The sequence below is a fragment of the Hemiscyllium ocellatum genome, chromosome 15 (assembly GCF_020745735.1).
Source record: "Hemiscyllium ocellatum isolate sHemOce1 chromosome 15, sHemOce1.pat.X.cur, whole genome shotgun sequence".
Taxonomy (NCBI): domain Eukaryota; kingdom Metazoa; phylum Chordata; class Chondrichthyes; order Orectolobiformes; family Hemiscylliidae; genus Hemiscyllium; species Hemiscyllium ocellatum.
Window position 1 is genome coordinate 58,777,804 of NC_083415.1, and position 12,599 is coordinate 58,790,402.

Here is a 12,599-nt window from a genome sequence, read left to right on the forward strand (position 1 = left end):
ACAGATTTCTCAGTTGAAGCCCACTCAATTAAAGTCTGTTAAAAATGCATTTGCAGCTTTTGAAAACTCATGTTATTTAATGTCTTTATTCAGGGATCTCTGCAATGCCAACCTCATCGCCACTGGGACCTCTTGCTGGCTCACCAGTCATCTCTGCTACCAACACCCTTGGGACGCCAGTTCCAGCCACTGCAGGGGCTCAGCCTTGATGTCACCCTCCTGACTACTCGTAACCCTGGCAACCGCCTGGTCACCCTTCTCCCCTCCACCTCACTCCTCCTTGGAAACATGGGGAACCAGCTGGTCATGTCACATCTGAGCAGTTGCTTATGGATTCTCCTGAGTTCAATCATTTTGAAAACGGGAAAAAGAAAGTCTGATTTTTACTTGAGAATTTTTTTGTGTTTTGTATGTCACCAGACTTAGAGACAGTATATCTCTCTTAGTCCTAACTAGGCCATATGTAATGCCTCTTTGTCAGAAATTGTTGCCTATACACTGTTCTCATGCACTTGTTCAGTGTTACCACGTTTTTCCCTTGGGTTTTGAGTGGAGTTTTAGCAGATGATGTCACATTGCGAGAATTGTCTGCTGTAATAATTTAGTGGTTCGGAAATAATTTTCTTTGGAACATTCAAATGATTTTTTCATTAAAGTCTTATTCCCAGACAATTAGAGTAAAGGGAGTAAGTGTGAGTTGCATTTTTATTATCTAAAAACCAAATAGTGCTAAATGGAATATTGCATCTGAAATGAAATCTATTAGGGATATGAAATATTGGAAGCACTGCATTAGATTTGTTGTGTGCTTTTGAAGGTACTCTGTTGAAACTGTTGCTAATTAAGAGTATGTTTAAAAGCTAATCTATTGCTCCAACCATAAATACATTCTTTGCTTGGAAAATCCAAGCAAGTTGTGTTTTTTTTTTATTTTTCCTCCTCCTGAGCACACCATATATGATAATGCAATTATTATCAGAGACTCAACCATAGTGAATTCATTTTCAAACTTTTGGACTGAAGGTTTTTAATCATTTTAACAACGTTGGGGAAAAAAGTATCATTACAATTCATACTATCACCCAATTTATGTATTTAGTTCTCATTGTCTATTGTGTTTCAGTTGCCTTTTATTTAAAGCAATTAAGCAGGATTTGGGGTGGGGAGGGGTGATGAATTAGGAAATATGGCTCCAAGGAATTTTGGTGGACTATGGGTAGGGAATTTTTTTAAGAAAAGTGTTTGGAAACAAAACTGCTGCTGTTGATTAGTGAGAAGGCAGTTGAGTAAGGACTATGCTTGACTACATTTTATTAAACATGCTCTGGTTATACATTTATCATCCAATTAGGTGCATTCTATGTTCTTTCTGCTCTGCATTTTTATCATTATGCTGTGTTCATCTGCCTTCTCAGACCTGTAGTAGGTCAGACTCAGGTCAGTGTGCAGATTCATACACCTGCAATTCCACTTTGAACAGAAGCAGGTTAGATGGATCAGTTCTGCATCTCTGACATGTCCCAGGCTTGAAAGTGATCAGTTGGGTGCTGAAACCTCCAGATGTTTGTTTAATGGCAGTATATTGCAATGCTAGCAAAGTTTGGAGTGGCAATACTCCTCTATATTCACTTGCATGACTGGGTGTAGAGTAATATTTTTGTTTCAGCCCCACTCTAGCCAGATGTCACCCAAGATAAACTCTTGAAAAGATCAGTGTGAATATGAGACCTGAAAAAGTTTCAAATGGTTGTTAATCAAGAAAAGGACAAGGTTTTTTTGTGTTGAAAGAGGGGAAAGTCCATAATTCTCTACCCATTAAACTATTTACGTGGGAGCTACTTTCTTTGGAAGTGGAAACTTGATGCACATAGGATACAGTAGTAGGTGTCACTCATGCACATTGACACATAGGCATACAAGAAATGCCTAGTAATGTTTATTTTGTGTGGCTCTTTTATATCCCTTATCTCTCGGGGTCAGTGTGTATACTGCATTGTGAGTAAACAACTGCACTCGTGGACAAACAAAGTGACTCAATCTTATGCCAACCCCTGTGCCCATGATGGTTGCCTGCCTTTGCCTCATCTCTTTCCTAGTCCAAATGAAGAGATCATCATTGAGTTGTCATATTTAAATTTCAAAGAAAAATAAAGTAAAAGCAATAGCATTGATATCTTCCTGGCTTATTTTGGAGAATTCCCTTTTATGTTAATCATTGCTTTGCCAAAAAAAAGTGACAATGGAAAACAGTATTGTGGTTCAGTATTTGTTTGATTTGTAGTCTGAAATTGCTGTTAAAATTGCTGTAACGGCTATTTTGGATATTTGAGCCAGATACTGATTTTTTTTTTGTATCTTTTGACTTGATTTATTCTGAAGCAGGTTATAAATTCTCATGAGTTCCCACATTGAGTTATCTAAGAGATAACTCAAGAGATTTTGATCAATTGGGCCAATGGACTAAGGAGTGGTAGATGAAGTTTAATTTGGATATGTGAGATATTGCATTTTGGTAAAACAAATAAGGACAGGACTTGTACAATTAACGTCATGTTGTAGAACAGAGACCCCTAGGGGTATTTGTGTCACAAGTAGCTGGGGTGGTTAAGAGGACATTTAACACGCTTGCCTTCATTGCTCAGACCTTTGAGTAAAGGAGCTGGGACATCTTGTTAAGGTTGTACAGGATTTGGTGATGCTTTTCTGGAATACTGTGTGCAGTTCTGGTTGCCCTGTTATATGAAAATTTATTAAACTGAAGAGGGTTCAGAAAAGATTTATCAAGATGTTGCTGGGAGTGGAGGGTTTAAGTTACAAAAATAGGCTGCGACCTTTCTCACTGGAGCATAGGGGGTGGGGGTTATAAACCTTTATAGAGGTTTATAAAATCATGAGGGGCATAGCTAAGGTGAGTAGCAACGGTCTTTTCTCTGAAGTGGGTGAGTTCAAAACTAGGGGGCATATTTTTATGATGAGAGGAAGAAGATTTCAAAAGGACATGAGGGGCAACTTTTTTGCACAGAGTGGTTAGTGTATAGAATGAACTGCCAGAGCAAGTGATAGATGCACTTACACTTACAATGTTGAAAAGACATGTGCATGAATAGAAAAGGTTTGGAGAAATATGGGCAAACACAGGCAGGTGGGACTAGTCTAGTTTGGGAACATGGTTGGTGTGGACTAGTTGGACCAAAAGAGTCTGTTTCCATGCTCTATGAGTCTGACTGGTATAAATAGACAATGCACTTTTGTGCACCTGTTTTCTCTCTGAATTCACATTCCATTTGGTGCCGATGGTTCGTTAGCACAGTGATGCAACAATGCATCATAGATGTTGCTGTTTCACAGGAAATATTTTAATCCCCTTCCCTTTTTAATTTTCTCGCATTTCTGGGCCTTGGATTTAGAGTTCCATTTAAAATGCTTTTGAAATTTGAAACTCAAGCAGAAATTACTTGTCTGAATTCAGGATCTGTGGAAAGATTGAGAATACTTTATAAAACTGTCTCAATTGACGTTTACAAACCTATATCTGTATCATGCTACTGTGCAACCGTTCAGAAGTGGATGTCAATATTTGCTATCTGTTCACTAAGAAATATGATGATTCCAATAAGTAGGTTTAAGATTGGAATAAAACCTATATATGAAAGAGGCGGCTTGATAAACATTACAAAGCTGATTGTGATTCAGTCCTAAAGGTTTATCGTCTTTAAACACTTGGTTTGAATTGCAGCCTTGCAAAAACACTTGGGTATCTAGTTCATATTGTAACACTGCAGAACACTGGTTCCACTGTTCAATATTGCTGTGCTTACTAGCACTGTCTAGTCATGAAAAGTCAGCCGCGCATAACTTTTGAAATTCTTGGGTCCACTTCAATGTATGTATATATTGATCCAACAACCTCAGCCCTTGGAGAAGTGATGATTAAAATAGTCATCATTAAACAGCATATAGAATGTATCTATTGTTTTGAAATTCTTACTGAGACCAACAATATGCTTTACGGTTCTAAGCTTCAACACGTCAGACGATGCCTCCTTTTTTTAAAAAAAGACTATGGCCATGTACACTTATTTACACAATTAAATGGAGCTGATTGTTATCCTGCACTCTTAGGAAGAACTAATTTAATTGTGAAATGCATTTAGATTTGACAGGTGATTTGTCAGAAAATAAATTACTAATATTACATGTCTCTGCTTTGTTTTAACATTAAAGGGAGATGTATTGGAAACCAGTTTTACAGTAATTTTCTTCTGACCTACCATGTCAAAAAACCTGTGGTTTTGCTATGGATAAACACTGCTGAAAAATGTGTTGCTGAAAAAGTGCAGCAGGTCAGGCAGCATCCAAGGAGCAGGAGAATCGAAGTTCCGGGCATAAGCCCTTCTTCAGGAATGGCTTATGCCCGAAGCATGGATTCTCCTGCTTCTTGAATGCTGCCTGACCTGCTGCGCTTTTCCAGCAACACATTTTTCAACTCTGATCTCCAGCATCTGCAGTCCTCACTTTCTCCTATGGATCAACACTGACCTGTAATTACTTGTCAAGCCCAATTCTTTACCAAAACACAACTTCTCATGGTGTTGCTGTCATGACAGCACAGACATTGTGTTTCTTATGCAATATATTATCAATGTAATATTTTCAGATTTTTGTTTTGATTTATATTCTGTATCAAAAAGTGTGGCGCTGGAAAAGCGCAGCAGGTCAGGCAGCATCTGAGGAGCAGGAAAATTTGATGTTTCGAACATGAGCCCTTCATTAGGAATGTCATCGGGAATCCTGATGAAGAGCTTATGCACGAAATGTCGAATCTCCTGCTCCTTGGATGCTGCCTGACCTGCTGTGCTTTTCCAGCACCACCCTTTTTGACTCTGATCTCCAGCATCCGCAGTCCTCACTTTCTTTTTGATAACCTCATGAACATCCAGAAATGTTGCTTCCTTAAATCGGTTATGAGTGACATTACCTCCCAAAAGGAACAGAATTATAATTGTTGAAGTCCTTGTTGAGTCTACAATTGTTGCTTTCCTTCTGGATTTTTAAGCACAGTCTGATATGCCCAAGCAGGTTGGAGATCTCTGTTCTAGTCCTCCATCTCATTCTCCCCATTGTCCACTATTTCCCCAAAGCTTTTCTGGATATTTTTCCGCCTTCAGTTGAATACCTTGGAGTTGCTCATGTTTTCATGGACAGGAGCGGACAATGCTGATGTTAATCCAAGCTTTCATGATTGTGATTATTTCTGTTATTTAAACTCACTGGTGATAATCTTGTAAGAGGTGCATCACTGTCATCTACTCTGGTGCTCCCTTTTTGTACTTCACTATCTCTTTGCCCAATGGTAGAGCACCCTCAACTAAATGGCAGTTACCTTCAGGATAGCCAAAGCAAACTGCAAACATTCCATGATAGTCCTGTCATATAAACCTTCGGCAATTTAATAGTAATTTATTATAGTTATGGGGTATCAGTGCTGTGCTGTAGCTTTTTCATAGGAGCTCAGCCTTGCACAAAATGTACCAACAACAGAATTGGGTTGGAGAAAGAAGGTCATTAAATTGCTGTGTCATTGAAAGCCATTAATTCATGTAAAATTAATTGGATAAGCATAAAGATTGGTTTTGGAATTCTGAATCTGTGGTGTTTTTATGTACAAGTGAATGTGACTGCATTTCCTTTGGGTCATATATGTGCAAGCATTTTCAGTACTACTGATGAAATATTTTAGCAGCTACAATGTTTTGAAAGGGCCTGGATTAATGTTGAATATTGGTGCAGTGTATAAACAAACCTTGGCTGTGTAAAACCAACAGAAGCTGTCTGAAGAGACCCTGCAATTGAACATTGCTACAATATTATACATGATTTGGAGATGCTGGTGTTGGACTGGGGTGTTCAAAGTTAAAAATCACACAACACCAGGTTATAGTCCAACAGGTTTAATTGGAAGCACACTAGCTTTCGGAGCAACGCTCCTTCATCAGGTGATTGTAGAGGGCTCCATCGTAACAGAATTTATAGCAAATATTTGCAGTGTGATGTAACTGAAATTATATATTGAAAAATTGATTCAAAATCAATTTTTCAACGTATAATTTCAGTTACATCACACTTCAAATTTTTGCTATAAATTCTGTTACGATGGAGCCCTCTACAATCACCTGATGAAGGAGCGTTGCTCCGAAAGCTAGTGTGCTTCCAATTAAACCTGTTGGACTATAACCTGGTGTTGTGTTTTTTTACAATATTATTAGAATTCTCATCTGATGAAGAAGCCTCTAAAAGCATTACTGAATGTTGCAGCATCCAGTTTACTGGATGTAAGATTTAACTTTATTTGTTTTTACACTTGTATAGTTTAAACACTGTAGAAGGCAAAAGAAATGAGCTCGACAACATACTTCTAACTTGCGCTTTACTGCAAATCAACAGAAGCAACTGAACAGATGGAAGACAAATTTGCAATGATTGATCTAAAGTTGGACTTCTGCCATTCATTGCAGAATAACAATGTTCCCTGCATCTGTTTCTTACCTCATGTATTAGAAAACTATTGTGCTTCAGCACCTTTGTGTCACATTCAATTTTGAAGGTTAAAAGCCAATATTTTACAGTGCTGCTGAATACAACTATTAATGTGTTTAAAAGTATACAAGAGAAATCACTAGTCTGAAATGACCTGTTTTTAATGTTGGGAGTTTTAAAAAAAAAAATTGCAGGTTGTAATTTTATTCTTGTTCAGCTGAGTTTTGTGTGCTGGAGGGAAAATGAAAATTGTGCCAATGGGATGTTTTTTTGTCAAATATTTTAGTTGCAAATGTTCAGTTAAATAAAATGCAAGAATGGTGACAGCTAGCTAGCCCTATCAGTGCCTGGAAAGATATTTCTCTACACAAAAGCCTGTCTTCCCTTATGTGGCACTTGTTGAACTTGAATTTGAGTGAGAATGGTGCATGGTGGGAGTTGGAGAAAACACTTGAATGGTATAAAGATCCATTTTCTGTAAATTAATGACAGCCACATATAGAAACACCTTGGAAAACTTATGGTGCATTCAGCACAAATTTTCTTTTGAACACAATTGAGGTTCAAAGTGTGCCTGTTGAAAGCCACATTCACATTTCACTTTTAAATGTGTAAGTTCCCGAAGGGTCTGTTTCCATGCTGTATGACTCTATGACTTTAAGTTATAATTAAAGGGGTCATCTGGTATTGCAGTGCTTATTTTTAATGGGGTGCCTGTCTGTGTCAGACACCTGTACTTTTTTTTTCTTTTTCACCCTTTTTGGACCACCAATAAATATTCTACCACATTACAGTACTATAAGTGTGTTTAATCAATAATTTAGGGATTTAAAAAGGAGCTGGCTTTCCTAGATATGGTGGTTTTTAAAAAAAAACGTAGTTGCTCTCATTATTTTTGTTATGATAGTTTGTCCTCGAATACTACTGCAATTGTTTCCTGGCATCCCACAGTAACAAAGCCTAAAGCATAAAGTGTGGCTGTGCAGCTGTGTTTCCCTTTACATAGTGGCTCAGTGTGCTGCAGGAACCAACAGCTCCCAATTTGATGTTTGTGCAGTGCTGATAGTTAATATAGAAATGTAATTGTCTTGACTTTGCTACATGATCTTGGCAGGGCAGCTCCTTTTGTGCAGATTTTCCTTTGTGAACGTTTGCATGTGTATGGATTCAGGTTACAGTTTGAATTATGTGCTGAAAATGGTGAGAGGGCATAAATATCTATAGATGGGTGAAGCTGACTGGATGGAGCAGTGGGTTAATAGTGTTTGATTCTAGCTGGTACCAAATAAATGGAAATTTCAAGTATTTACCTGTTTGGAAAGGTTTTCATTGTAGTGAGTTTGCGATAATCTTATTGGGTGCCAACATTTTGGAGTTGGGTGCTCCAATTCCTGGTCAGTGCCAATGACTTTCAATTGATGAACACTAAAACATTAACTAAAATTGAGCACTTTTAACTGAGTCCTGTTGCTGAATACTCTTAGATTGTTATACAAGATACCTTGTTGTTTAGGAAGACAATATATATTAACATCTTGCATTAGTTATACATTTCATGCCCATTAATCTTTGAGTAATTATCATAAATTATGGTCATGCTTTTTATATCCTATTTGCAATTGGATACTGAGATGTAAAATTGCATTCAGTTTTGCTATGCCATCTGACAGTGTAGTTGTAGCCTCCAACCACTCAATTCTTCTGTGGAACAACTTTCCACACCAGAAAAGAAACTTGTCATAAGTTGACAGTGAGCAAAGTTTTAGGTAGTTTGTTAGTAGATCATATTTTAGAAATGTTAACATTTTTGAAACTAAGTGAAATAATTCAATTTAAATTAATTTGTGCCAATTTTATTTCCATATCCAGCTCTGCATAAAATATTGCAAGTCTTTCAAAATATTCCTGTCATTATAATTGAAGATGCCCAGTCTGTGACTTCTAAAGAGTCACCACAGTTTTTACATTGTTATAATCAATTATTGATTTGTTATGAACCATTATCATATTGTTTTAGGATTGCACTTTGTGGATGAAAAGTTCTGATTAATTTGTTTATGCATTGTTTACATATTGTTTACACATACGTTATAGGACTCCAAACCTGATATTGCAGTGTTTTGAAAGGCTTTCAAATACATTAATGCAAGTATAGTGATTGACTCTTAACTGCTGTCTGAAATGGCATAGTAAGCACTCTGATCAACGACAGTTAGGGATGGGCAACAAATCCTGGCCATGTACGCAATGTCCACATATCATGAAAGAATAAAACAATTGTTGAACTCAATAACTGGTTTGGGGAACATTTAGCAGGAGGCAGCAACCCTCAGCAGTTGCCCAATGTGATTGTTTTTCATGTGTGTGAATGATAATGGGTCATCAAATTATTTTGACTGGGGGGGAGTAAACTGGAAGAAAGCAGAGGCATTAGGTTTTGCCTGATCCAGTCTTCATTGGTAACTACACTTAGAGCAGAAATTCATGTATCATCATTCATCAAGAAAGGAATTGAATGCAAAAATGGGTTATCCTTCAGTTATATAGGGCACTGGTGAGATGGTATCTGGGATCCTGCACTGTATTGGTCACCTTATTTAAAGAAGACTAAATGTGTTGGATTTAAATCAGAGTCAATTTGCTAGACTAATACCAGGAATGTGTTGGTTGTCTTCTGAAGAATTTTTGGAGAAGCTCAGCTTGTATTGTTTAGATATTAAAGGTGTCAAGTGGTATGAAGAGTGAATAGGAATATGGCATTGAGATCAAGAATCAGTCCTGATCATTTTGAATGGTTGAGCAGGCTGGACGGTTACATAGACTCATTTCTATGTGTCTGCCAAATTTGGAAGAATAAGAGCCAAAAAGTGGTGGAAGCAGAACCCCTGAATATGTTTTGACCAGAGGTGGATTATTATTAAGTAGGGGGTTGAATGATTTAGGTTGAGTGGAACATCAGATTTGAGGTTCAAACAGATCAGCTGTGATTTTATTGATTGGAAGAGCAGGTTTGAGTGGCCTACTCTTAATTTGTATGTAAATGTCAGTCAGATACTCTGGTTAATTTTTTTTTAAGTATTCCTTGTCTTAGCTCAGGAATACAAAGTTCATTTTAAACTAACTGCCATGATGATTAGTTAATTCAATAAACTAAAAGCAAGAGTTGAACCTGATATTTCCCTAATCAGTTTGGTTTGGTTTTGCATCATGCAAAGTTGCTGAAGCATTTAAGGATGAAGATGCATGAGGTTTTTGGAAGCATTTAAAGTATATGAGAACTGAAGCAAACTGCCAGCCAGAACTTCTTTTCAAGGGTTGCATTTTAGTATTGCAACAAAATAAGTTCTTTATCAGTTGACTGCAAATATTATTTGTCGTCATAACATAATACCCATTTTCAACTGAGTGAAGGTTATTTAAAATTATAAAGGAATCTTGATCAATGGGCTGAGAAGTGGCAGATGGGAGTTTAATTTGAATAAATGTGAGGTATTGCATTTGATAAAGCAAATAAGGATAGGTTTGAAACACTAATGGTAGAACCCTGGGTCGTGTTGTCAAACAGGGTTCAAGTACATAGTTCTTTGAAAGTTGATTAAGAAGCTTGCTCAGGCCATTGCGTATAGGAGTTGGGATGTCATGTTGAGGTTATACAGGATATTGATGAGGCCTCTTCTGGAGTACTGTACGCAGTTCTGGTCACCCTCCTATAGGATGGATATTAAATTGGAGAGGGCTCAGAAAAGATTTTACTAGGATGTTGCTAGGAATGGAGGGTTTTGAGTTATAAGGTAAGCTGGGATTGCTTTTTTTAATGATGCATAGGAAGTTGAAGAGTGACCTTATAGAGATTTATAAGATTGTGAGGGGCATAGATAAGGTGAATAACAAAGTCTTTTCTCTAATGTGGGTGAGTTCAAAACTAGATGAGAAGATAATAATTTAAAAGGAACAAGAAGGGCAATGTTTTTCCACACGCTGTGGTTCGTGTGTGGAATGAACTGCCAGAGGAAGTGGTAGATATGGGTACAGTTATAACATTTAAAAGACATTTGGATGAGTGCATGAATAAGAGAAAAACAAGATGCTGGAAAAGCTCAGCAGGTCTGGTAGCATTGGTGAAGAGAAATCAGAGTTAATGTTTCGGGTCCAACGACCCTTCCTCAGAACTGACAGTAGTTAGAAAAATGTTTGTTTATATGCAGACAATAAGGTGGGGGCAGGAGGTAAGAAGTAAATGATACATGGGGATAGAGCCCAAAGAGATGGAGAAGGACAGTTGGACAAACAATGGAATTGATAATGATCTGGGTAGGAGGATGAACAGCTGTTAATGGAAACTTAGTGTCTAACAGTGGGTAGTGTATAATGGCAGACTATGTGATAGCAAGATCTGGAGTGTAGGGGGCTAAGACATGGGGGCATTCAGGCTGTGAAGTTATTGAACTCAGTATTGAGGTCAGAGGTCTATTGGTCCCCAAGTGGAAATGAGGGCTGTTCTTCCAGCTTGTGCTGAACTTCACTGGAACACTGCTGCAAGCCAAGGACAATGATGTTGACTTGGGAACAAGGTGATGTGATAAAGTGGCAGGTAACTGGAAGCTCAGTCTTTTTTTGTAGGCAGAATGTAGATGTTCTGCAAAGGTGTAACCCATTCTATGCTTTTTTTTCCCAATGTAGAGGAGACCATATTGTGAGCAGTGAATGCAGTTATCGCATAGCCTGCCATTACATATTACCTATTGTTAGCCACTAACAGTCTCCATTAACACCTATTCACCGTCCGGAACACTCCTTTATCTGTCCAACGCCACCCCCCCCCCCCCCCCCACCCCTCTTTGGGCTCTATCCCACTCCTTACCCTCTGCCCCCACCCAATCGACTTATAAACTGACATTTTTCTAATTAACATCAGTTCTGAGGAAGGGTCACTGGAGCCAAAAAATTAACTTTGATTTCTCTTCACAAGTGCTCCAGGTCTGCTGAGTTTTTGTTTCTGATTTATAGAATCCACAGTTCTTTCAGTTTTTAACATGAATAGAAAAAGTTTGGATGGATATGGGCCAAACACAGGCAGGTGAGCAGAGTTTAGTTTGGGATTATGGTCAGCATAGACGAGTTGGATTGAAGGGTCTTTTCCGTGCTTTATGACTTATAACTACATCTGCGTGTTTCCCATTTCTTGTTTCTGTCTAACTTCTCAGCATCAGTCTTCCACTTTGGCTTCCTCTATCTAAATCTTATCCACTATGTCGTTTACACATTTCTAATTTTCCTACATAGTTTCTCCTCTTCCTTCCTGTACACCTTGTCATATTTTTATTTATCTGTTGCCTTTCAGAGAAAACAGGAAATGGCTTCAAAATTGCAACCTTTTGATAAATATGAAATTATCTGACCTTTCAAAAATAATTCAAAATGGATTAGTTTATAGTTGAAAATTGTATGGTGTGTATACACACTTTCGGACAGTACCTGGTAAGAAACTATGTAAGATACTTATCAGACTTCAGTTTTGTTTTATTTAAAAGGAATCCGCTACATGACAAGAGGAATAAATTAGACGTAGTTGATTTCAATATCAGGAATCACTTATCGGTGAGGATTTTTATGCACAATCTAAATGTCTCCGAAGAAAATAAACATGTTTACTGATATTTAGGGTCATGGCAAACTTGAGGAAAGATTCAGGAGAATAAGTTTGCAGAGTGGAGTTGGCTGACTTCTGGGTCTTTCAAAAACCTAACCAAATAGTTATTTCCTGCACTGCCCATAGTCTTAATTAACAAATACATTTTGTCAGAAGTATATTCTGGAATGAAGTAACAAGAAGTTGTGCAGATGCATAGATCTTTAAATCTGAAAGTACAGGAAGGTAAGGCAAATGACATTTGGGGTTTTATACAGAAAGTATAAGTTGCAAAAACAAGGGGGTGATGTTGAATCTGATGCCTAGTCAGTATAGTTGCATGTGTATTGTGAGAGATTTTGGGGACTGGGATTAATGATGGAAATTGGAGACAAGGCAAGGGTGCAGGGAATATTCATTTGTATAAACACTC

At 37.7% G+C, this 12,599-nt stretch overlaps 1 protein-coding gene across 4 annotated transcripts in view; it reads left to right on the forward strand.

Moving 5' to 3' along the window:
* Positions 1-3,966, forward strand: part of LOC132822998 (casein kinase II subunit alpha) — a 91,792-nt gene extending 87,826 nt beyond the window's left edge. For all 4 annotated transcript variants that reach the window (XM_060836520.1, XM_060836518.1, XM_060836521.1 and 1 more), the window contains one exon: positions 94-3,966. In XM_060836520.1, the coding sequence (XP_060692503.1) occupies positions 94-209 (116 nt within the window). In that variant the 3' untranslated portion in view covers positions 210-3,966. The remainder of the gene's footprint in view (positions 1-93) is intronic.
* Positions 3,967-12,599: the final 8,633 nt, after the last annotated feature.